General features: G+C 38.9%; 1 protein-coding gene across 2 annotated transcripts in view; it reads right to left on the bottom strand.

Annotated features, from left to right (window-relative positions):
• Positions 1-2008: 2008 nt before the first annotated feature.
• The window catches only part of ZDHHC13 (zinc finger DHHC-type containing 13), a 51890-nt gene continuing 27439 nt past the window's right edge, over positions 2009-26459 (bottom strand). For both annotated transcript variants that reach the window (XM_008070936.2, XM_021719007.1), the window contains 9 exons: positions 23676-23809; positions 20025-20125; positions 14585-14709; positions 13733-13795; positions 12948-13041; positions 11857-11940; positions 8024-8181; positions 4854-4951; positions 2009-2608 (listed from right to left, as the gene is read on the bottom strand). In XM_008070936.2, coding sequence (XP_008069127.2) covers positions 2470-2608; positions 4854-4951; positions 8024-8181; positions 11857-11940; positions 12948-13041; positions 13733-13795; positions 14585-14709; positions 20025-20125; positions 23676-23809 — 996 coding nt within the window. In that variant the 3' untranslated portion in view covers positions 2009-2469. The remainder of the gene's footprint in view (positions 2609-4853; positions 4952-8023; positions 8182-11856; positions 11941-12947; positions 13042-13732; positions 13796-14584; positions 14710-20024; positions 20126-23675; positions 23810-26459) is intronic.

Genomic DNA, 26459 nt, shown 5'->3' with positions numbered 1-26459 from the left:
CAGCGGTCACTCTTGAGCCTGAGGAAACAAAGAAGAGATGTGTTATCATAATTCAGACACCTAGAGAAGACTTCCAGGCTGGGGCCAGGAGAGATGTTGCCTGGTTAGTGCTGGTGCTTCTAAGGGGGCACGATGGAGCAGGCTTGGGGAATGAGACACTGATTTCAACTGTCTCTGTAGGGTGAAGGGCCATCGTTGGAGAAACACAGGTAAACAGCCAGCAAGCAGAATGGAGTAAACTCCTTTTCTGCTCCTCCTTCTGGTCTATTGGTAGACTTTAATGAGAAATCAGCTGGTAAGGAGACAGGAGCTTGGCCCAGTTTAGCCCCAAGACACTCAACAGTTTAGAAGGGTAGATCTGGTGCATTTCTCTACCTCTAGAAATCAGTTTTCCACAAGACTTCTAAACTAAAAACCAGCATTTATTGAACACTTACTACGAGCCAAGTATAACTGTAAGCACTTTTAAAAATTAAATCACTTAATCTTCATAACATTTGGAGGTGTTTACTATTATTACCTACATAATACAAATGAGGAAACTGAGGCACCAGGAATTTCAGTCATTTGCCCAAAGAGACAAAAGTAACTTATGCAGTAAATGGTAGATCCAGGATTCAAACCCAGGGTTCTTAGCATCTGGTCTCTTTGCCACCACAACTGCCTATCTATAAAACAGCTTCTCAAACTTAAAAAAACAAAAACAAAAAAACTCACACCAATATGTATTTGACAGAAGAAACAAAACAGAATGGAGAGGGTAAGATTCCTTAAGTAAATTATTCTCAAACAGTAGTGTATACACTAAGAATCATCTGAGAAATCTGAGAGAAATTAGAATTCCAGAACTGATTCCCCACAGTCTGAGATGGGAAATCTGAATTTTAAACAAGTGAGGCTGGGCTCTATGATTTGGCTCTAAATGGTCTATGGAACACAATACTTACTTGGCTGGGGTTGGTGAGAGAGGAAGGGAAAGAGAAGACAGAGCTTGAAAAAGTCCTTTTGCCCCTCAACTGAGAATCAGTCTTCAAACACAATCCTCATCACATCACATCTTGCTTAAAAACTCTTTGGGTTGGTAGCGTTGGCTCTCACCTGTAATCCCAGTACTTAGGGAGGCAGAGGCGAGAGGATTGCCTGAGCCCAGGGATTCAAGACCAACCTGGGCAACTTGGCGAGACCTCGTCTCTACAGTAAATCAAAAATTGGTTGGGTGTGGTGGCGCACACTTGTAGTTCAGCTATTTGGAAGGCTGAGGCAGAAGGATTGCCTGAGTCTAGCAGGTTGAGGCTGTGGTAGCTGTGAGTGTGCCACTGCACTCCAGCCTAGATGACAGTGTGACTCTGACTCAAAAAAAAATTTTTAAACGCTTCAATTGGTCCAAACAAATTAATTTAAATATTTATTAAATGAATACTACTTGTCAGGCAATACTCTAGGTGACTAGAGCTCTGGAGTGGAAACCCAACTTAGTATCTATGTGACCCTGGAGAAGGTAGAAACTTCTTTTGGCTTTAGTTTCCTCAGCTGTAAAAGATAAGGCTCTGTAAAAGAAAGGTGAACAAATCTTTGAGGAACTGAAATGTCAATTGATTAGAGTGGTCTCGAGTGACACTGGTCAACAAAACAGGTCATGATTGAGAATATTATTAGCTTTTACCCCAAGAGCAATGGGAACCTGAGAAGTATTTTCAGCAGGAAGGTTCAATGTCCACGGGTGTTAACTATACAAGAGTTAAAGTCAAATTAATATTTCTTCCAGAACAAGGGAAATTAGTTATTACAATCACACCCATCTACTATTTTGAGGGTACTAATTAAAAATAGTAATTAATCTTTAAGACTTTCTATGTTCAATTTTCTAAGCCATATGGAAAACTAAATTAAGTCATGCTTACTGGTGTTAACAGTAATCTCAACTCATTTGTGGACCTGTGAGTTCATTTATGTTCTATGTACCTCTCAGCTTAAGATTTTAGAAGTGTTAAGTGTCAGAAACTAAGCCTCAGTTACAAAAAAACTTTTTTATTAAGTTTGAAACCAAAACAGGTACATCTATTTAAATATATTTTTACATATTTATAGATACAACAAAGACAAATAACTTAGCAAAATTACAAGTTTAAAGAATAGTACTATTTTGAACAGTCAATATAGTGTCTGAAAATACTCAATTTTATCCATAATTAGTGAATACTATCTCACAAAAAAGTAAACTTGCATTTTCTTGTGAAAAATATAAAGCTTTTTTAGACATCTGCCAAGATTGAACAGCCACGGTTCATCTTTCTAAATCTAAAAAAGTGTAATGCCTTCATTGAGAACGTGTGTTTTTATCAAATGGCTTTAAAACCACCAGTATTTTCCTTTGGACTTAGATGAATGCTCCATCTTCACTTCTTTCAGACCACAGGGCATCAACATAAACAAAAATAAGTCAGATTGAGAGTTTCAGGCTACTTTTCTTCAAACTGAGTGAAGAACCTTCTCTTTGGCTGGGTGGAAGACCACGGTGTACTGAGATGTCCAATCTACTATAGAGGGCTTCACCAGGCCGAAGCAGCCACACTGGAAGAAGTCAGCCAGGTTCTGCGTGAATCCAAGACTGCCAGGAAAAAAAGAGAAATATGTCTTACTACTTTTCCTGTGAAGCAGGCAAGCATTTATTCAAACCACATTCACTGAGAATCTATAATACAAAATGTGCTTTGAAGACCCTAAAGAAATCCAGGTGTAAATCAGACAGTTCCTGGGCTTTGGGTCCTTATAGCTGAAGCCTGGCTCTATTTGTGGACCTGAAGCCCTATTTTGAGTTTCTCTGGCTTCTGCCCAGCAACTTAATTGGGCTTTTCGTCAACACTTCAATTTGGGTCCCCCACTCACTGGACTGGTCACTGACATCAGTAAGTTTCTTTTATTCAGTTACCACTGCCCTAATTCAGATGTGATTATCAAAGGCACATAGGCCAGAACAACTATAATCAGCAAGATGGGTATTCTCCCTTAACCTTCCAAGTAGCTCTGTAAGCAACGTCCCTGTCTCAATTCCTTCTAATTCATCTGTCCTACTGCAGAACATCTAGTCCTCCAAAAACCCTAATAGCCACTCTCTCCCAATCAAAACTCCTTAAAGATACTTCCCTGTCCAGAGGTTCAAATCTAAATCCCTCACCTTTGTATTCAAGGCCACCCCTTGAACACAACGTATCCCTCAAGCTCTGGCTCCCCTTTATAAACCTCTGGCTCCAGCAACTCTGGTTCTCTGTTTCCCATGACCACACCTGTGGGGGCTTAGAACCCAAATGTTCCAGCCTTACCTCAGGTAGCTCCGTTATCCTTTTAAGTCCTACCAGTTTTGAGGCTCAGGCCAACATCCACATTCTCGCTGGAGCATTCCTGGCTACAAATGTCGTTATCATCATTTTTCCTCCATTAAATTCCCTAAGTCCTACTGTCTTATTTCAGTGATGAGGAATGCTTATTTTTACACATATGCCCTATCTTTAGGCGTTTATCCCAACCCCTTAAACACATCAAAACACATCTGTGCATTAGGATACCTGTGTCACTCTTCAGAGGACTGTGTTCTGCATGGGGATGATGTTGCTGCTGTCGGCAAAGGGCCAGCCATGAGGATGATGGTGCAAAGGGCCAGCTACAGGGCCCAAAGTAAAATCTTTGGTTTGGGCAGGATTGTGAAAGCTAGATTCAAAGTGGTTCAAGGTTTTACCTTCAAAGTGGCTCACGGTTTATGCTGCCATCACTCAGCAAACAGGTTCCAGCTCTCTTACCTATGCATCCATTCATAATCTTCTCTAGGGCCTGGAATGCCCATCCTCCCTTTCTCCGTGTTGCCTACCCCACATCTCTCAAGGATCAGCTTCAAATTCTACCTCACTTACAAGGCTTTCCTTATTTACTTTACTAACTTTGGGACATGAGCATTTATTCCTCTGGTTAAACTACCAAGAAGGGGTTTTCTCAGTACCGCCACTATGAAACCATCATCACAAGCTTTACACTACTCTCCACGCCCAGTGCTTCAACAACCTCTTCCCAATTAAGTCAATTTCTCTCCTCTCTAAACACATATCATCGTTATATCCCAGCCTCTGATCTCCTTGTCTAACAGCCTAACAGTTTCATCTTGTACCAAGAGTGTGCTTTAAAATAGACTGCTCATGAGATATGCAGTGAGCATTCAAATCCCAGAGGGCTCTGGGTCACCTCTGTACACTCCCAACCTCCAAGACCCTGACAGAGCTGCAGGGAGATAAGCTCCAAAGCTGATCTTCCTTATCATAAGATGACAGCCTTCCTACCAACTCTCATTTCATCTGAGGACAGGTTTTATGCAACAAATGCTCTGGGGGAACATGTCCTAAATCTGAAAAATTGGCAAGTGGGATCATTAAATATAGGGCTGAAAGAATTACTGGTGACAGAAAGCCAGGTTGGAAATCTTGGCAAAGCATTCAATCTAACGCTTTCTACAGAGAGCCTTGTGGCTGGCTTTCTCAGCCACGTGCTTAATTATCTCACGTTGACTCCATGCCAGCAACATGCAACCTTGTGACCACAGTTTGACTGGAGAGATTCCCCATCTTGGCAAAACTTCAAAGTCACTTACTATGTTGTGCTAAGGCCAGTAGACTAAATCCCAAATTCTTACCTTGGGGCTCATGATCTTACCACTCACCCCGTCATTGAGGCTTCTTTAAGAGGGGTTCAACTCCACCAGACACCAAGTTAGAGAACAGCGGTAAGGCCAGGGCAGAGGCACTAGTTTGGGAAGCCAGTGGCTAGGGAACCTTCCATGTGACTCAGTGGCCAAAGCAGACCTCACTTACTTGTATGGTGTCTTCCTGAGGGACAACGTCTGTTTCATATGCCTGCTCTGCTTCAGGAGACTGATTCTCTCATGGGAGGTCAGGCCCAGAAAAGCAATCTGACAAAGAAGGATGGAAAGCCCATAAAAAATGCCACATCATGTCTCTATCATGCCTAGGAGTACATCACAGAACACTGGCCAACACTGAATACTTCCCCAAAGACAATACCCCCAGTTTTCTAACCAAGGATCATGGTGAGAACAGAGATTCTGCAGTCTTTAACTATATTCTCCTACATCAATCTAGTAGCGGGGTATTTTACTTTTTTTTTTATTGCCCCCCCCTTTTAAATTCCAGATCTCACCCTGTTGTGTGGCTGGAGTGCAGTGGCATGATCATAGTTGCCTCAACCTCCTAGGCTCAGGCAATCCTTCTGCCTCAGTCTCCTGAGTAGCTGGGACTACAAGCATTGCCACCATACCTGGCTAGTTTTTTGTTTTTTGTAGAAATAAGGTATTACTATGATGCCCAGGCTGGTCTTGAACTCCTAGGCTCAAGTGATCCTTCTGCCTTGGCCTCTCAAAGTACTGGGATTATAGGTATGAGCCTCTGTGCCTGGCCTCAATTGTCTAATTTTTATTAATCTTCAGGAAACCACTTTGGGTTAATTGCCTTATTAATCTGAGCCGTGGCTTATGGTCATGGTTAGATTCTTCACACAATCAGAATGCGATTTTTAGATGAATAAAACAATATAAGGTCAGCATCACAGGTGCAATGATCTGAACCTGTGTGTTCTTAGTATCTCTTTGAAAAGGGACAAAGAAAAAGTTAATCAGAAGTGAAGAATATTTAAATCCATCAATTTGAGGAAGAGTAAGAATTAAGGTGACTGAAATGCCTGATGGAAATGCTTAGAGTGGTGATGTCACTAGTACAAGACCACACAGCTCATAGTGGCAGAGCTAGGACTCACACCTCGGTCTGTGTGAGAAAAAAGCCCGTGCTCCCAACCAGGAGTCTAGACTCTCAGTCTGAATTGCTACAGTAAAGCCATGATTTATCAGAGCACATGAGAAATGAAAAATTTCAAAGAACAAGATTGTTTTGTTCATTCAGAAAACAACTTTGTTTTGAACGGTTTTTAAAAAGTATCAGAAAATGAGTCCATTTTTCTGAATTTCTATGCTTAGAAATTGCAGAAAAATATATTAACCTTTCTTTTAAAAATCAAGACTATTACAGCCTCACATACTTGTATTTCTTCTAAGAGTCCAGAAAAGAAAAAAAGGAATTAGATGCCTCAAATATCAGTTTCTACTTAGATCCACCTCTCACTAGGTTCAAGGCCATAAGCAAGGCATTTAACATTGCTTAGGTTGTTTTCTCACCCATAAAATAGAGACACTAGTCTGGCATGGTCTCAAATGCTTGTGATAAAATAGATGGGAAAATTCTTTGATTTTTATTTTTAAAAATTTCCCTGATGAACATAGATACAAAGGGGAAATTCTCTGAAAAATGTAAATCAGCCAGGCATGGTAGCTCACACCTGTAATCCCAGTACTTTGGGAGGTGGAGGTGAGAGGATTGCCTGAGTCCCGGGAATCGAGACCAGCCTATAGAGGCCTCATCTCTACAATAAATACAAAAAATTAGTTGGGTGTGGTGGTGCGCACCTATGGTTCCCAGTTACTTGGAAGGCTGAGGCAGAAGGATTGCCTAAGCCCAGTAGGTCGAGGCTGCAGTGGCCATGAGCATGCCACTGCACTCCAGCCTGGGCAACAGAGAAAGACTCCAATTAAAAAAAAAAAAGAAAATGTAAACCAAATACAAATGTTAGGTATTATGAATATTATAATTCATAATAATAATCACTGATGCTAATATTCACTCCTGCTGTCTGAGCCTATTGATGTCAGATGGATAGGAGATTGAGAAGAATGTTCAGAAACTTCAGTTTAGTCAATTTTTTTAACTTAATTCCTTTCCTTGACATTTTTCTTTTCCTTTTTTTCTTCCTCCATCCCTCCCTTCTCCTCTTCTTATCATCACTCCTATTTTAAAATTGGCTACTTGTCCATAAAAGTGAAATACATTTTGCTTTGGTTAAGTAATGCTCTAATTATCTGAGGTCTTGCATTAATTGACTCAGCCTGATCACTGTCTGCTGCCCATTCCATGTAGACAGGACATAGCAACAATGAGAACTAGGTTAGGCTCAAAGGGGAGGGAAGGCAGAGGGAAGGGACAAAAGCTTCGGAGAAAGCTGTAGGTGACGACTGCTCTGGAGCCTTAACTTTCTACTGGCCATGGCCTTCTCTGAAAATGTAACTGCCATGTCTGTTGGTTAGTGATGTATCTTTCACTCCTTTCCACCCCCATCCACCTAAGCAGTGCATAGTAATAAGGGTAGCCCACAGGGTTGCAAAATCTGAGGAAAATGAGCATCTCACATTTGCACAATGCTTTACAGCTTATACCATGCTTATACACAGCACATAATTTCATCGTACAATGGAAAAAGCCCTTGAAGAGGACTATCAGAAGACCTAAGTTCCCAGTTCTGATTTTGCCACACTGGGGTGACCTTGAACAATTAAATTCACTTTTCTGTTCCTCTATCTGTAAAATAAAAGGTCTAGTTAGAAAATTCCTGGGTCTAGTTCTAACAATTTATTACACTAACCTTTAAATCATCTTGTCAGAGAAGACAGGTATTACTGTCCTCATTTTACAGAGAAAGAAACTGAAATTCAAGAGTGATTAAATGACATGTTTAAACTTCTGGGGGGTTTTTTTGTCTTTTTTTTTTTTTTTCAGTAGAAGTCACTTTGTTGCCCAGGCTGGAATGCAGTGGCATGCTCACAGCCACTGCAGCTTCAGTCTGCTGGGCTCAGGCGATTCTTCCACCTCAGCCTTCCAAATAGCTGACAATATAGGCACGCGCCACCACACCTGGCTAGTTTTTTTAATTTATCATAGAGACAAGCTCTCACCAAGTTGCTCAGGCTGGTCTCGAACCCCTGGACTCAGAAAATCCTCTTGCTTCTGCCTCCCAAAGTGCTGGGATTATAGGCGTGAGCCACTGTGCCTGGCCATATCTTTTGGTTTTTAATTCAAGCCTTTGCACCTTACTACAAGGTATTGAAAATTTTACTCAAAGGTATACGAAGGGAAATAAATACCTGAAAGAGTTGATTTAATAATAAAAACGTTGACCACGAGAAATGGAAAGCTGCTATCATGAAGATGTATAAAACCCAAGGGGAACAGGCCACAATCTGATTGAGGTAAGTCCACAGTCCATCTTCTTTGAATGTTGTGGCACAATGATTTGACCAATCTGTGAATTTATAAAAAAGGCAACCCATTATTTAAGAAGACAACAATCAGCGGTCATTCTCCAAGATAAAATCACTGCAGTTCTGTTTGAGAAGAAGAGAAAGCAAAACATGATGGCACAGATTAGGATTCAACTTTAGGATTTTAGTTTCCAAATGCCAGCTCAACTCCCAAAGAAGAGAAAATTGTGCTTCAGTGTTAGTTAAGGCTCTGATAACACAACATTAGTAGCTGACAGTGCAGGAATAAAAGTGAAAAAGGTCCATTAAACCCTTACTAAAATCAACATAAAATGTACTAACTTGAAGTTAATTGTTCAAGGATTTAACAACTGAAAATGATTACATTTAATAAAATGCTTTCCTAGAAAATGTTCTATCTTCTCCATGCTTATAGCAAGTTATGAGTCTATTACAGTACTGAATATAAACTATTATTAAGGGTTCAGATGAGCAGGCCATTGCTGTGGACACAAGATAGCCTATCAACACCTACATCCCATCAGAACACAACCTAACAGAATGTGGGGAGCCAAGTATGGGGGTGTTCTGCACTGGCACCATCACTAATGCTGCAAAGGAAGAAACACCAGGTAAGGGACTTCACCAGACACCCCTGGGAAAGTATATAGAACAAAATTCAGATGGTCCCAGCTCAGTGTCTCCCCCAGGAACATCTACATAACAATTAAAAGAGAGGACTTTACTACAGCCTTCATGATATGGATGCCATTCCCCATGCAGATAAGAGCAGCCATATAAAGAAATATAGGTAGGAGGCAGCAGAAACAAGGGAACATATCTTCAAGGATATGGAAATTCAATGACTTTTGTAGGCACCAGGATCATGCATAAAGTGTGAATTATTTTTAAAATGAGATTCTGTAGATAAGCACCTTGAGGTTTCACAAATGCCTCTGACAGTTTGATAAGTACTTTTGGGTATTTTCCTAAAGCAACTCTGAAAAGCTCCTGGGCTAGGAAGAAAATGAATCCATCACTTTACTGTCAACTCTCTGTCCATTTAAGTCCTAAAAATCTATTTTTCTTTTTCTTCTTTGAGCCTTATTTGAGTCCCTACCATCTCTCATGAATATATATATACCAGGACCATTCTAAGCAATCGTCATAGAGTAACAATCAAGTTAACATGGCAAATTACACTCTTTAGAGTTTCTCTTTAGGACAGCAAAGAAAGATGCATCCCATGCACCTGATATCACAGAGAAGAATGTAATTTCCAACAGCAGGTGAAGAAAACAGCTGCCAGGTAGGAAGAATATCTACCTTCTTCCTGTGTATGGGTTTCTACAGCTCCCTTATGGGAATTCTTTTGATATCACAGCATGACCTCACACTGAAGTTTTCAGACTTAGTATCAAAGATACGACTGCATGTTGGCATGCACCCTATCTCATGTAATATAACACTTTAATTTGTGCTAATCTATTCTTCTCAGGTGATCAGTAGCTAATGACAGGCGACTTGTATTTTTCCAGGTCAATCGTTTTCATCTCCAGATAGCTCTCACAGTTGCAAAGTTCTTCCTGATATTGATCTAAAATCTTTCTTCCTGTAACTTGGAGGATGTTGGTACTTTGAGTCACTTACTATCTACCCTGAAAACAGACCTCACAAAAGATTAAGTAGATGGAGGCCCTACAGAAGCAGAAGCAACAGCTATTGGATCACAAGAGGAAGGTGTATGTGTTTACTGAGTCTCTAGTAAAAGGCATGTTAGTGGTAAACAAAGGAGGAGGATGACAGTGACAGTCCCATTAATGAAATGGAGCACAAGTTCATGTTTTCTGTGAACTAATGATAAAGGGTAAGATGTCCTCATTCAGTGTAAAGAAATGCTGCTAGAATATAAATGGAAAAAAGTAACAAAATATGATCAGCTAGTTTACATGGTTATGGTAAGTGAATTTAAGGTGGGACAGTTCCTCAGAAATAAAACATAACAAAAAAATTGGTTCAGAGCCAGAGAAAAAAGATAAGGGGGAGGGAAGAATCAACGTGTGTTATAAAAAACTAACTTGGAAAGACTGAATGTGATGGAAAATCGCTTCTGTCCTTATCAATACAGTCTTATGCTAGACACAGATGCCAAACAAAGGTGACTATTTTTAGTGAAGAGTGAGGAGACAAGAGTGGTGTGAAACCTGGCTCCTCTCCCTTAGGGTACAGTCCAAAAGACAAATTTGTCCATGGGCCAACTTAGAAAGGTTTTCCAGGAATATGCTTTATCATTAGGCCTTAAAAAGGCAGCTTTCTCAATAGAAAGAAGCACTGTGTATATATATATATATAAATTTTCTTTCTTACATTGCAAAACAAAATCTAAGGTTTTCAAAATCTAATGCTCAGGGTTACTGGTGGCCTTTGACAAGAACTGAGCTCAAGGATCCCAACCTTATGACTATCTTAGATGGTGACACGTACATTTTGCTAAGAAAGCATACCCTGGAGATCAGACACCCAAGATGTCAGGTGGGAAAGGGTCTGACAAGGTAAGGGAAGCCCCCATGCCCACGGCAGGGCAAAAAAACCATTCACACAGATATAGTTAATAAATCACCAAAATGACCCTCCCTCCCCCAAATTTGTAATACTGGATGTTTTGGGGAGAAAAACTGGGAGGTTGGGGGACAAGTGCAGAATTGTTTTTCAAAATCTAGACACAATTTAAACTAAATTGAGATAAAAAGAGAAAGAAAGAGAGGAGAGGGAGAAGGACAGAGGAAGAGAGTGTGTGTGCTGGGGCTTAGGATGCTATGGGGAAACACTTTCTTAGTATCTTTCTGAACCACTCCAGATTTCAGCTCATGCAACAAACTAGTGCTCCATTGGTAAAATCGAAGACTTGAACATGAATATAACCAGAGGGTGGATGGAAACAAAATAGAAGTGAAGCCTCTGCATCTAGAGCCAAATTCTCCCAAAGCTTTGCAAATATGTAAACTAACAATTAAACAAAGTCCAAATAAATAAACTACAAGCACTACAGGCTTTTCCAGTAAGGTAACCTACTTCCTATTTCTGAATAGTATAGTTATGCAATTCTTAACTTAAGTGGTAATCAAAATCTTTCTTGTTTCAATTTAAACCTTGTCCTTCTTAGTCAATATCTTTGGAACAGCTGGCTGTCATTCCCTACATGAGACCCCTAGGCATACTTTTAAACTGCTACTGAAAGTTATTTGCCTTTCTCAGGGCCATAGAATAAGTGATCTAATATTTTCTTGTAAGTTATTATTTCCAACCTTTCAACTGTTAGTTGTCCCATTGGTTTTCAGTTTCAACTTGATACTTATCAAGTAGCATGGGATTTCAGAGCTGTTCCTTAACCACCATCTCCCCAGGCACTCCACCACCAACCTTTTTTCTTTTTGTCTTATTTACTTATCACCTCCTGCTTTGTACTTGAGCAGCTGACTTCCTCTCTTTACTGAGGTACAAATCTGCACTTGCCTTAAATGAATTTCTATTTTTGACCACTTTTCAAATTTATCAGGGGTTTTTCACAAAGTACTGAGGGTCTTAGAGTCACTAGATTCATTTTTGTTAGGGTTATGATTTATAGTCACCGGCCAGAATGTGACATAAAAGCATTTACAAAGGAAAAGGAGAAGTGAGTATGAGTGCATGTACTTATAAGAAAATTTTATACTTACAGAAGAAAGATCCATATATAATCCAGTCACATACCATGGAAAGGAAAAACAAGAAGAATATGTAATAGTGATGGTTACCAAAACCTAAATAAAAATAAGAAAAACATATTTAATACTTTCTTTTCCTAGAATGATTTTCCAGATAAGAGCTCCTTAATCACTTTCATGATAGAAATCTTTGCCAAAGTAAAACAGAAATAAGGCTGTTGTTGTTTTGCTTTTAAATACCATTAAGCCAAATCAAACAGTTCTGATATGTCACAGGCAATTGTCCATGGGAACTGAACTAATATTTATTTACTACTTACTTAAAAGAAGATACTTGTTTTGAATAGAACAAAGTTAAGTAAGTAAACACGGCTCTACGCTGGCCTACACTGTGTTGCAGGGAAGAGAAACAGGCAGATTTTGGACAAATCACACCCAGTCTCTTTCTTCCCTCCATGTGATATATATATATAAAAGTACAACCTCTGAACATCAAGGACTGACTTGATCAGGGGCACAGAGAAAACAAATCTGAGGAGCAGCAATAAACACACATGTTACAGGAGACTGGGCGTGGCAGAGGGTCAACCCGCAGCCTGCACAAGGTCTACAGGAGGGAAGGAAAGGGGAGAGCCAGGCAACCTCGCCCCTCTTATATATGTTGTCTTCTCGATGCTGGAGATGAGAACGTTTCAAGCTGATGACAAAAACGTTCCTCAGGTGCCATTATGGTCCCATCTTCCGAAGCAACAAAGCCCAGCAGAAGGAGCATACCCTTGGAGTCAGGAGACCTAGGATTACGATTACTAGCTATGTAAGCACTGCCAAGTCACGTCGTTTTACTTTTTTGATCTAGAGTTCTCACATGTAGTACAGAGACAATATTCTTTTATCTACTTCACAGGCCTTTGGCAACCAAATAGGCCGACGCCTGTGAAAACACTATGTCAAATACAGTGTGAAAAAAAGTGTGGGTTCATTGCTATTGATATATTTGAATACTGAAAATGGAGCCCTTGGATGCCTTTCCACTTTTTCTGAGTCACACACATTATTAAACACATGCTTAACTTCATAGTGGTAACTGAAAAATCCAATCTTACCCACGCAGCGTCCAGTCCATAGGCAGTGTTGATCATATCGAGCCACACAGGAGTTGCATACATGGCAATGGAGTGACCTTAATGGCTTCCTTATCTAAGTGGGCAATTAAGAGAGGCCTGAGCAAAAAAAAGCGTCTCAAAGTGGTAACAAATCACAAGCAAAATGTTAACCCTAAGTCATAAAGACATTAGCAAGACAATCTTAAAGAGACCATCAATTCACATCAAAGCTCCAGAGTGCCTTATTAATATTTACTTCCATATGTCTACTTTGATTAGGCCACCGCTAAGGGAGATCTAAATTCCAAGGCTACTCACACTGGCTAAGGGGAAGTGAGGCAGCATTTACCATAGCGTAAATGAGCATGGGGCTAAGAAAAAGGAAACTCAGTTCCATTTCTAGCTTTGCCAGTAATTTGGGGGGAATTTACTTCCTTCCTTGATTCCTCCATCGCAAAATGAGAGGTTTCACTAAGTGGCTTCTAGGGTCATCATACGCCTCTGACTTGATGTTAGCTCTAATATGCTTCATGATAGGAAAAAGCAAACAAAACATACTATAGATAATTCACGGAGAGATGTAACCACAGGCAACTTCAAGAGATTACAAACATAATTCTTCCATATGTTCAAGACAGAAACTCATCCGACAGTAATGTAAAATGAGAAATGGGTAAAAACAAAGGTATATAAATATACCATGAAGATGTGACAATGCTTACGTGAGCAATGTTATCAAGAATTTCCTTTTACTATGGAAAATAAACCATACAGAAAAGACTCACAAGACACGATGTACAAAATGTTCTGAAGTCCAGACGGCCAGTTTCTGCAAGCGTGATGATATTCTGAAAGACACAAAGTTTGACCTTAAGATTGCATTTTACTGAAGAATACATTATGCATGGTTATATACCATTCTCACCACTCTTACTCCAAGCTGAAGTGGCTAGAAATGCAATTTGGAAAACTTGCCACCAAATTATTCTGTGCTTGAAATAAAGTGACTCTTCAAGACTGCATTTTTACCCAAAAGCCAATAAATTAGAATGCATATAAATTACACTACTCCACCACTTCCACCTACCACCTTCCTCTCTGTGAATGGTAATCATCTCCCAGTTATAATCTGCTAAAGAAATAAATATGCACATATACACACCATTAAAAAAGAAAAATTCATCAGCATACATTAAAACCAAAGGTTACTAGCACTAAGGGCTGAGTGCTTCAGGAACACTGGCTTTAGGAAACAATGACAACCCTTTCCCCAAATTCTAAACATTCACAAGCAACATAAAACATGCCATGTCATATGTCAAATTCACATGTAAGGAAAAGAAGAGCCATCTCCTCAGGCAAGAAGGAGAAGAACTCTCTTTGGTCCCTGTGTTAAGTGGGGGGAACTTAAGTTAAAAGACCACTATCCAAGGGGCAGGTATTTCTTTAATATAAAATAAAAATAAAATAAAAATTTTTAAAAAATTTTCAGATACATAAATGAAAAAAGTATATCTCTTGTTTGCTGATTTAATCACATCACATGTCATGTAGCCATGATAAAAATCAACATGGCTGTGATTTTCTAAAGTTTACATACCCTGCTTTTAAAAATAACAGGAACAGAGAAAACTCACCACTTTTCTTTCCTCCTCAGAAGTCTTAGTGAAACCTGGATCAGTTGCCCATGTCTTGTAGAAAAAGTAAAGAAAGGCTATTATGCTGAAAATGAAAGTGAAATAGAAGGGGGTTCCTGCTAAATGTTAAAGCCAAGTTAAGGAATATAACAAACTTCTGCTAAAAAGAGCATAATTACAATGTAAGCAAATTTTATCCCTGATGCTTAAGAACCTCTCCTTCTCTGCATTCTCTCTACCTTCCTTTATGTACACACAAACCCAGCCCCAAACCTGTCCTCATTCTATGTTCTAATAATATGAGCATTTGCTTCTAGGTGGCTAATAATTAATTATTCCACACTAGTTGAAACTCTTATTAAATACTGATATAGTCGCAACTTATGAGGAACACCCTGAAGACTGAAAAACATTCAAGACCAAACAAATTAATCCCTAAAGGTGTAATTGAGGCTCTTCTGTGAGTATTTAGAAAAATATTCTCTGATCATTTTAACAAAATAATTCAAAGAAACAAACCACTTGGTTCAGAGATTCCAATTAAAAATATTTTCCTATATATTAGATAAATGCTTGTAAAACTTTGCTACTGCACTCATAAGTGGTGCCTGAACAACTACAGTATTATTACAAGAAAAGGATTGAAAGTAGCAGGAAACTGCGGGGGTTGAGGGAGTGGGGAGGTGGGATTGACAGTAGTCGATAACTGCCTGAGGAAGGGGGGACACACCTCATCAATATGGGTACCTACACAATGAATATTTGTATACCTAACCCTGAATTGTACCCCACAATTTTAAAATAAAAATTAAGAGGAAAAAAAAAAACTTTGCTACTGAAAGTTTAGTAACTAATTCCCTCTTGCCATTGTATTAGGCTGAAATAATTTAGAAACAAAAGAAATTGCTCTCCTTGAAAAATAATTACCAATCACATACTATTGGGGAAAGCCAGATATCATGGATAAATTAAGATAAAAAGTGTTTCAAGGATAAATATAACATGTTTTGAAATGTTTTTAAAGTGGTACAAATTATTTGTATTAAAAAGTAAAATTTTGCTCCAGGGAGAAGACAAATGAACAAGCTGTAATGAATCAGTATAACCACCAGTGAACCAACTGCCCTCACCCAACTGAAATCATTCCTGACACAGTAATGGTATCTGCCTTCCAAGGTTCTGCCAAGCTATCCTGTTCCAAAAGTTGGAGTGGAAAAGGTGGCCACAAAATACTCTAAACCCTTGCTATTCAAGGTGTGGTCCATGGACCTGCAGCAACAACTTCACCTACGAGCTTATTTGAAAAGCAGAAATCCAGGCTCCACCCTAAACCTATGGAACCAGTCTCTGGATTTTAACAAGATTTCTAGGGGCTTCAACACTCATTAAAATGTAAGAAGCCCTGCTTGAAACTGCAAAGACCAGCACAACCACATCTGGTCCAGACAGGTAGGAACAAATCTCATTGGCTTATTTTATCATAGTTTATCTGCAGGTGGGCTGAGCTTTAAGAAAGAGACAGGGGCCAGGGAAGTCATGTAAAATTAAATTTTAACAAAGTTTACTTAGAAAGAATTAAGAAGAACACTATTAAAAAGAGTACACAGGGCAAGAATCACATCCCCCTTTTTCCATAAAATCCTGATCAACACACATGACTCATTCTCAAAAATACATTCAGTTGAATCATATGATAATTCTGCATTTTAACTTGCAAAACAAAACCTGAAAAAATAACTCCCCTCCTCCAATAAAGTGACCTGCACTCCATCCTTTCACATACAAGCCAAACACTTTTCTTGCTTCCAAGTCCTTGCCTGTGTGGTTCACTATCCTTAAATGTTCCCCAGCTTCCTCTCATGTATTTCTAAAACCATGCTTCTAGGATGACCAAGTCCTAACTGCCTTCAAGACCTACTTATATCCTCTCTCCCCTTGTGAGTCTTTTCTGATTCCCTGGAGAGAAGAATTCGCTACCTTCTCTGAACTTAAGAATGCTTTTCTGACGCTCAGACCTTAGATTACAGTTATTTACAGACATATCAGTCTCCTCAGTAAGCTGGGGACTCTTTTGAAATTAAAAAGTGTCTCAATATGGAACTGAAACTTGCCTTTTTGTGACTTCAAACTACTGGGCTTCATCTTCTAGATTTACCCTATATAAACTTACTCCTAAATCTTCTAGATTTACCCTATATAAACTTACTCCTCATTGGTTCAACACATTTCTATCGTGTGCCCATTCCATTCAGTGCAGAGGCTCCCAAATGGCAGACTTTCAGACATGTGAAATTGGAAGATCACACCTCTGGGATAAGATGCACCACTTTTCCTCATATAACAGTTTCCTGGTCAGTTCCTCTGTTCGTGCTCCCATCTGTCACTATCTCTTTTTAAAATAATATAATTAAAAACAGAGCAAACACCAGTGCAGAGGACAGCGAGACTGCTATTGTCCTTTGCTTTGGACACTTAAATCCTCATCATACTATTTGAGAATATACAGGTTTCCTTGATAGCTGCGTTGCTAGCCACACACGGCATTTAATCAACACGCCTGGTTCCTTTTCACTTGACAAGAAGCTATGTCATACCTCACCATAACATGTACCTGTACATCTGATTCCCTGAAACTCATATAGGAGTTTACATGCATTTATCCCTCTTAAACTTAACTCTTATAGCCAGTGTCACAAATGTAAGATGATTCAGTGGTTCACCATTTCTTTCCTGAGTCTTACTTTCACTTTCAAACTCATTCTCTTTCACTCAATTCCCTCTCTAAAAAAAAGCAAAATACACTATTTGCTGAACACACAAAAGACACCAAAAGAAACTGATCATCTCAGGAGCTAATCTAGAGTTGGCCTTAAAATTAGTTTCAACATGTGGCCTTCCACAGATTTCATTCATAAGAGTAATTAATAAAATATTAGGTATTATTTGTAGAATGCCTATTTTGCAATGGGGACCTGTGATCAGTACTTTATCTACTTTGTACTGTTATCATCAATTTAGAAAAAACCAAGGTTTGGTGAAATGAAGTAACTTGTCCAATGGCATATAACTTAGTAAGAGCTAAAACTCAAATTCATTCTGTCTGATTCCAAAGACCATACTCTTTCCACAGTGCCCCAGAACATATTCCTATGATAGACAAGTATCTGAGGGAGCAGAAGCCCCCATGCCTGTGATCCAGGCTTGGCGACCTGAAACAAAACCTGCCTAAATATTAAGGATGGGTCTTCATGGGACATCACCTCCGTTCAACTACAGGGTTGTTCCAACAGCATTTAACATTTAGCTTGAAAAACCCTGATCTGATGGTGAAGGATGCCACCTACTGACTCACATGCCCTCACAAATAGCAGGTTCACATAGGTGCCCACATCAAATGGCTGGAGGTTGGGCAAGCAAGTAAAATATTCCATTCTGTTGATTCCAACATCTTATGATTCTGTCTAGCTATGGAAATCAGTTCTTCTGATACAGTAACATCTTCACAAATATTGAGCAGTTTCTGGTTAAACAACTAAATACTAACGTCTGTAATTAAAGTTTTCAAACTATAATGGAGTTACGTTTTTGTGCATTTTGATTCTGTAAATTGGAATTCAAATTCAACATAAAAACGTTTTGTGCAAAATTTGAAAGAATTCAAGTTGCTCAAATTTTTAAAATTCATCAAAAATTACAAAGTTGAAAACTTCATTCCACTGCCACATGGGTTGATACACAAAAATATCAGCTCTCCTCAGTATCAGGGCAATTACCCTGGAATTTATGAGCCTTGGGTCTTTTGCAAGTGATTTTGGTGTATACTGTGCTGTTATTTGATACACTCATGATTATCTATAAGGTATTTTTATATTACATAATAACATCATCTAAGCCTTCATTAAGTGGTGGTAATAAGGCTAGTATTTTTTTTTAATGGCCACCAAATCAGTAATTATGAGACAAACAATAGATGTAATAAAATCTTTTGAAAGCAGCCAAATGACCTCCATGGTATGTTGGGCCATTCATTTGAAGAAATCTAAAAATGTAACCAATAATGCTCAGAAATAAAAAGCAGTATTAAAGCAAAAACATGCTATATGAACACAGATGTATATACTCTGAGAGCTCATATGCCCACATGTCCTTCTCTGTTCTTTCTTTTCAGAAATGCTATTCCCAGAAAGAGAAACAACATAAAAGTTAAAGGAAAATGCTAAGAAGGTACATTTCTAAGTATAACATTCCTTTTTCTTCTACCCTGCAAGCAAAGAAAAAAAAAAAAATTCATCCTCAGAAAGAGCTGGGAAGGGATTGAAAATGCCTTCCACCTGACTGGACTTGTAAATGGCTATGCCCAAGAAGTAAACTTCCTCCCTACTTTTAGGTGACCGGACCTTGGCCAACCCTAAGAGGAAAACACATCTCTGAGCTGGGCCCTAATATTCAAGTGATAAATGTATTCCTCAGAGGATTTTTTTTTTTAAACCACAAGCTGATATTATTTAGTAGGTCATGAAATAATTAAGTGGGCTGTGACTAACATTTTTTTTTAAAGAAGAAAAAGGATGAAATAACAAAATAGGGTAAAGCATACATTAGGAGTATTGTTTTCTAAAACTTTTGTTTCACACATGTTTTGGGAGGCAAAGGAAATTTATTTTCACTGTAGATTGAGAATCACTGCTTTAAATAATATCACTGCCACCTCACATTATGGAAGAAGTCACATTTTTACCAATATCCCTCACATACAGGCCATCTTAGTATCTAGAAGATTTACTTATCAATTGTAACTGCTGACCAAGTTAAAAGAACCATCTGACCATGAAGAAATCTTAAGGCAATTCAACAAATGATGATGGGTCCAAGTAAAACAATAATTCATTCTAGCTGGGCTCAGTGGCTCAGCCTGTAATCACAGAACTTTAGGAGGCCAACGCGAGTGGATTGCCTGAGTCTGCGGGTTCGAGATCAGCCGGGCAACTTGGCAAAACCTCATCTCTACAATAAATAAAAAATTAGCCGGCATGGTAGCACGCGCCTGTAGTTCCAGCTACTTGGAAGGCTGAGGCAGAAGGATCGCCGGAGCCCAGGAGTCGACACTGGGGTGGCCGTGAGTGTGCCACTGAACTCCAGCCTGGGCCAAAGAGTGAGACTCCAACTCAAAAAAAAAAAAAAAAAAATTCATTCTACTGCTCCCTTCTATGAGTAATAAATACTAGTCACCTAGTGTTTCCATAGTGTGCTGAGATTACTTCCAGAATTGAGTAGATTTTCAACATCATCTTTTCATCTTCAACCAGAATGATTAAATGAATGCAAATGTAAGCTGTGGTGCCTAGATCTTTTCCAATGTCAAAAGTCCTAACAATGGCATTATTTTTTTTTTTTTTAAAGCAAAATGAGATATGCATCTAAATTTAAGTTTAAAGGATATCAGGAAAAAATAAGATGAACCATGTCATAAATATCCAAAAAATGGAACTTAGCAGAAAGACTGTTGGTATATATACAAGGTTCTTATAACCAACCAAGAACCTAAAAGAAAAAAGGATAAACATAAGAGTATTAGTGAAATAAGTCATCAGTACAACTCATATTAATTTTAGTTCTAAATTTCCCTAAATAATAATTACAGTAATAACAACAGCAGCAACAGCTATAGGATTCACTTACTGTGCGCTTGTTATATTACTATGTGTCACCTTCCATGTGGTAACAGCTATGCCTCATCATCACCCCATCTTACACCTGAGAAAGCTGAAGCACGGCTCTCACTAGTTTTGCTAGCCAGTTTATATATTATTTCATTCACAATAACTTAACATATATTTCCAGTGGATCTTTTGTATTTCTACTGAGACATATCATATTTGTATTTTTTTTTTGGAATATATTTTTAAACACTCCAAAATGTAAATATTTAAATACTTGGAGACTCACTTTTAAATTTAACAAGCTTTCTTGCAGAGGTTAGTAGCATATTTATGAAATACACAGAGGCACAGAACCTTATGCACATTTATCTGGCAATCAGCTCGAGAAGCAGATGCTTTACATACAAAGATACATAAAGGCTAAAATTGACTGTAGTGAACAGAACACTAACAATCTCACTTGGGCCATGAGCAACTTGAAATCCACATTTAACTTATTCAAAATGTTTAATATTGCGGTTTCAAAAGAAAAAAATCTGTCTTTCATACTAAATATTCAACACAGTCAACCTATGCATAAGTATAATTTACCTGGATATATTCTAGCATTTATACCAGGAAAAACAATGGTTAATGGTAGGTATGAAGTGTTTTTTTAAAAAAGCTATCAGAATTATAGCCATAATTATGATAAGACTGTATTTAGGAAGAACTAAAGATTCCAACTAAAGATTCAAGCCTCAGACACCCAACATGCTGCTAGAATAGACCAAATGGAGCCCATGTGGCCTCCTGGGTATGGTCTATCTAAAATTTTGCAGCAAAAAATGCTTTTGACCTAATTAGGAAGTACAGTGAACTACGTAATTTGTAAGAGCCTGCTACTGCTATCTGTCTACTTCTGACAGGTGTCACATTACAGCCTGGATCAAAGCAACTCCCCTGTAATAGTAATAGAAGTTTGCAGCTGCTGATCTCCATGAAATTGGGACTCTACAGAGGAGAATGAGAAATAAAAGCAGCATGGATAAAGTTGCTGCATGCATCTGACTCACTTGTGAATTGTATCCATATGCCAAGCATAACATAAGAAGCCCCCAATTCACTGTCAAAAACAAAAGTTTTTTTGGGGGTATGATTTGTTATAATGTAGGTTTCAACTACAACAGTCAGTCAAACAAAAAAATCTTAAATGTGCCTATCCTAGGTGAGTAGATATTGCCAACCTTTGGTTTCTCTCTGAAAAGAATGATGTCTGTGATCCCTGGCGATTTGACTTTAAAAAATTAAAAAAAAAATTTTTTTTGCCCAGGCATGGTGGCTCAAGCCTGTAATCCCAGCACTTTGGGAGGCCAAGGCGAGACCTCATCTCTATTATGAATCAAAGTATTAGCCAGGCGTGGTAGCACATGCCTGTAGTTCTGGCTTCTTGGAAAGCTGAGGCAGAAGGATCGCCTGAGCCCAGCTGCTGGATGCTGGGGTGGCTGTGAGTGTGCTACTGCAGCGTCAAGGCTCAGGCAATCATTCTACCTCAGCCTTTCAAGTAGCTAGAACTGTAGGCACATGCCACCACGCAAGGCTGTTTTTTTGATTTATTGTAAAGCCAAGTTCTCGCCTAGTTGCCCAGCCTGGTCTCGAACCACTAGGCTCCAGCAATCCTCTCACCTCTACCTCCCAAAATGCCTGGATTACAGTTATGAGTCACCATGCCCAGTCTGGTTTAAAATTTATTTAGAGACTGAGTGAATTCAATTAGTGGAAAATGAACAAATATCTCTGAGCTAAAAATTTTCTGAACAGTACACAAGTTTAGGCATTTGGCTATTTTTCAGAAATTTAAGCATTTATGTTACATTTAAATTCTTATTCATTTCCAGCCAACTGTCCTGCCCTCAGTGACACAGTAGTTAAGATTCCTCTAATACTTCGTTTACTCTTATGACAAAAGCAGTGCATGCTTATTTCAGAAAAAGCTGGCAATAAAAGGACATAGAAATAATCATAGTCACACACTGTAGACAGCAACACTGTATTTCATTTAGGTCCTTTTCTATGGATCATCATTACATTTTCCTTTCATTCAGTGAAAGAAAATTTTTAACATCAGACAAATTTCCTGCTTTTACAGGCCTTATATAACTGCAGGAAAGTGATTAGGTGCTATGAAGAAAACAAAACAAGGTGATGCAGCAGTGTCATCAGGGACAGCCTCACTAAGGTGGTGACGTCTGAACTGAGGCTGAATGACATCTCCAGCTACGCAGAGATATGGTGTCAGAACACTTCGGACAAATACACAAGCAACAGCCAAGGCCCCAGGTGGGAATGAGCCTATGGCTCCAGGAACAGAAAGAAGGCAGAGTGAAGGGAGGGGAGGGAGAAGAGATGAAGACAGCAGGGAGGGAGTGAATCACATCATACCCCATAGGCAAGGAGTCTGGATTTTATTCTGAGTACAACAAAAAGCTACCAAACGGCTTTTAGCAGGAAGAAAAGAGAGAAACTGCCGTGCCTTTTAAAAAGACTAGCTTGATTGCTAAGTGGGGTGAACTATAGAGGGATGAGAACTGAAATCAGGACACCAGTGAGGAGGCGTGGGGCCAGTTGTGAAGATGGAAAGAAGCACAAGAGGGGCACTTGGTAACAGGCCAGATGAGGGAAGTGAGGTGAGGATGACAGCAATCCAAGGAGGACACCCATATGCATGTGATCACGTGAGGGATGGATGTCATTTTACTGAGAAAAGGAAGGGTAAGGGGAAGAGATGGGGATGTGATAGGATTAACAAGTGCTATGTTAGCCATGGTTCTAAGGTGCTATCACAGTAATCATCCTCATTTTAGGGATGAAGAAACTGAGGCACAGTGAAATAAAGTAACGTGTTCAAGGTCAGACTGCTATGTGGTAAAGCTCGACTTGAATCCAAACAAAGTGACTCTAAACCACTAACTGTTTATAATCATGTTTAAGTATTACCCTAAAAATAAAACTACATTGTATTTGCTGTTTTATACTCTCCCACAATTTAATTGGGTTCTTTAAGCCAAAAATTACTGACAGCAAAATAAATTTAGCTTTAAATAAATTTAGATCCAGAAAAGGAAAAAGAAATTTTGAAAAATTTTTTAAAAAAGGCTTCAAGGTGTAAACTGATTATAAAAACCTCCCCCTTATTCACTAAAACTGACAATTAAAAAGTGACCCAGGATATTTATTTTCTACTAATTGTCAATTCAATCAAATTTCTAGGTTGAGCAATCTGGTTTAAGCCAAATCATATGCTACCAAAGCCCTTTCCTCCCACCAACTCCGAGGATGCAGTTAGGTAGTAAATAACATTTATAAGTCTGTGATTCCTGCTAATCAACAACAGAAATAAGCAATGAAATTGAAAATGCAATAACCAGCCTTGCAAAGACTAACATACACACCTTGGAAACAAAGATGTCAGAAAAAACAATGTTACTAGAAGACATCCTTTTAAAAGCCAAGAATCTGAATTGAAGTCCAGTATGTATCCAACAGCCCACATGGTGATCACAGAAAGCATCAGCAGCAGGAAGAGCTATTAAGAGATTCAGAATTTTATAACTTTATGAATTTTACCTAAGAATCTAATAATTAATTCAATACAAGAATGACTTTGTAAACAGACAATAACAATTAGTATAAGAGCGGAACTAACACAGAGTTTTTCTTTAAAGTGCTGACTGATAAATTTTAAGTTTGTGAAATTATACATCTTGGAAACAATCTTTTAAATACCCTATATTTTATACAATGCTGTTTAAATATATTTTGTTTTGCATTTCTCTCTTCAATTAGGGCAATATAAGAGCTCAAACCTGGGCATCGCAAAGAAGTCTAGACAGAATAACTCTGTAGAAAAGACCAACTTTGTGTGGGGGCATGATGAATTTTAACACCTATGGACATCTAGGAGATATCCAGAAGGCAGTCAAAAGAGTAGGAAGACTTGAGATTTATCAGTATACAAAGGGGGACCCAAAACAATGCAGAATTTATTTATAAAAAGTTGTGTTTTTATTCTTACATGTTTAAACTTCAGTCACCTGCAATGTACTTTCTATTTGATGCAATACATTCACTGAAATGTTTTTTCCACTGCTCAAAAAATTGATGAGTTTCTTAACTCATCAATTTTGATGCCTTTTAGTGCTTCTGCCATTTTTGTTTTGCCTCTTCCACATCAGCAAAACATTTCCCTTTGAGGACTTTTTTCATCGGGAGAAACAAAAAAAAGCCACATGAGGTAAAAAGATCAAGTGAACAGGGAGGGTAGGGCATGAAGGTCATGCCATTCTGGTCAAAAACTGCTAAACACTCAGTGCAGTGTGGGCAGGTGCGCTCATAAATCACATCACGAAATGGTGTATTGAAAGAATCTCCAAAATAAAAATAAAATAAATTCACTGAAGCCAAACGCAGCCTCTCACAACAACATTAGCTGGTACCCTGATACTGACGGGTTCCTGGAACACTTACCTAGCGGGTTAAGACTGTACTACAAGGGGCCTCCCCTCCAAAAGATAATTCTGGTTTTTTGGGGTCCCCTTCATTTAGTTAAAAAAAAAACCATGAGTGAATAACATCTAAAAGTTTGTGTGTAGGTAGAAAGGGGCAGATGATTAGCCAAAACAAACATTTAAGGGGAAAAAAGGTAAGTCAACAAAGGGTAATCAAGAAAGACTGGCAAGATAAGAACCTAGAGAATTAAAACTTTCAGAGAAACCAGGGAAGAGAGTTTCAGGAAGGGAGAAGTTCTTAGTGTCAAATGTCACATGGAGATCAAAGACTGAGATATGTGCTCAGGATGCTAATGGTTCAGGTTTATCTTGGCAAAGTTAAAAGAATGAAGCATCTACAAACCAACAGTCTGTCTGCGCTGAGGCTGGGCTCCGCATTTGTAAAATGAAATCCCTAAACTATATGACTCAAGATCTTGAAATCATGCAGGGCTTTTGCAACAGCAAAGACAAAAATGTATTTTGCTCTATCTTCTTCCATTTTCACTTCTTTAAGCCATATTTGGGAGTGGATAAATCAAATGACATCAAATCTCAAAAATGCTTCCAATATCAATTGGCATGAGGACATAAAATGGGCAAGTTTAGATTTTTAAAAAAACTTTAGAATTGCCTAGCAACATAATCTCAGAACAGAGATAAGAATTAAATATGGGTATCAAAAATCTAAATCCTGGATATAACACTCCTATAGATGAGCCCCACTATTTATTCATTCAACAAATACTTGGGGGTATATTATATAAAAGGTACTGCTCTAGGCACTTGGAACACATCAATGAATTTAAACTTTTGCTGAGAAAGATAGACATATAAGTATGTTAAGTGAATTTTAGAGTATATAAAAAGCTGGAACCTAAAGAGCCTCATAGGCCATAATAAAGACTTTGCTTTTACTCTGGGAGAAATGGGTAGATATTATAGGAATTTGAGCAGATGAATGATCTGACTTACACTTTAAAAGATTCATCCGGGGAATCAACATGGCACTGGTGGAGTGGTGAGAAGGGGTCAGACTCTGGATATAAACTGTAGGCAGATCTCGCCAGCACATCTTTCTAATGGATTGGATATGGTATAACAGAGAAAAGGCAAAGGTGGCTGGGATGCTGGAACTGCCACCTGCTGAGATGGGAATGGCTTAGGGGTATGGTGGGGAAGAGATCAGGAGATTCCTTATTGGACACTGAACTGGATGAGTCCAATAGGTAATCTGATGTTTGAGGCTGGAAAGGCCTGGACTAGAGGATCAAATTTGGGAATTGAGACCGGATGCGGTGGCTCATGCCTATAATTCAGGACTTTGGGAGGACAAGGTGAGGGGATTGCCTGAGTCTATGGGTTTGAGATCACCCTGGGCAACCTGGTGAGACTTCATCTCTACAATAAATCAAGAAAAATTAGCTGGCCGTGGTGGTGCATGCCTGCAGTTCCAGCTACTTGGAAGACTAAGGCAGAAGGAGCCGGGCTTGGTGGCTCAGCCTGTAATCCCACACCATTGGGAGGCTGAGGTGAGTAGATTGCCTGAGCCCGTGGGTTCGAGTCCCGCCTGGGCAGGCGAGACCTCATCTCTACAATAAATAAATAAAAAAAAAAAAATTAGCTGGGCGTGTGCGCCTGTAGTTCCAGCTACTTGGAAGGCTGAGGCAGAAGGATCGCTGGAGCCCA

The sequence above is a fragment of the Carlito syrichta genome, unplaced genomic scaffold (assembly GCF_000164805.1).
Source record: "Carlito syrichta isolate Samal-C Ts95f unplaced genomic scaffold, Tarsius_syrichta-2.0.1 Scaffold314067, whole genome shotgun sequence".
NCBI classification, from domain to species: domain Eukaryota; kingdom Metazoa; phylum Chordata; class Mammalia; order Primates; family Tarsiidae; genus Carlito; species Carlito syrichta.
The sequence above is the reverse complement of the archived record's forward strand: the minus strand, read 5'-3'. Positions and strand labels throughout refer to the sequence as shown.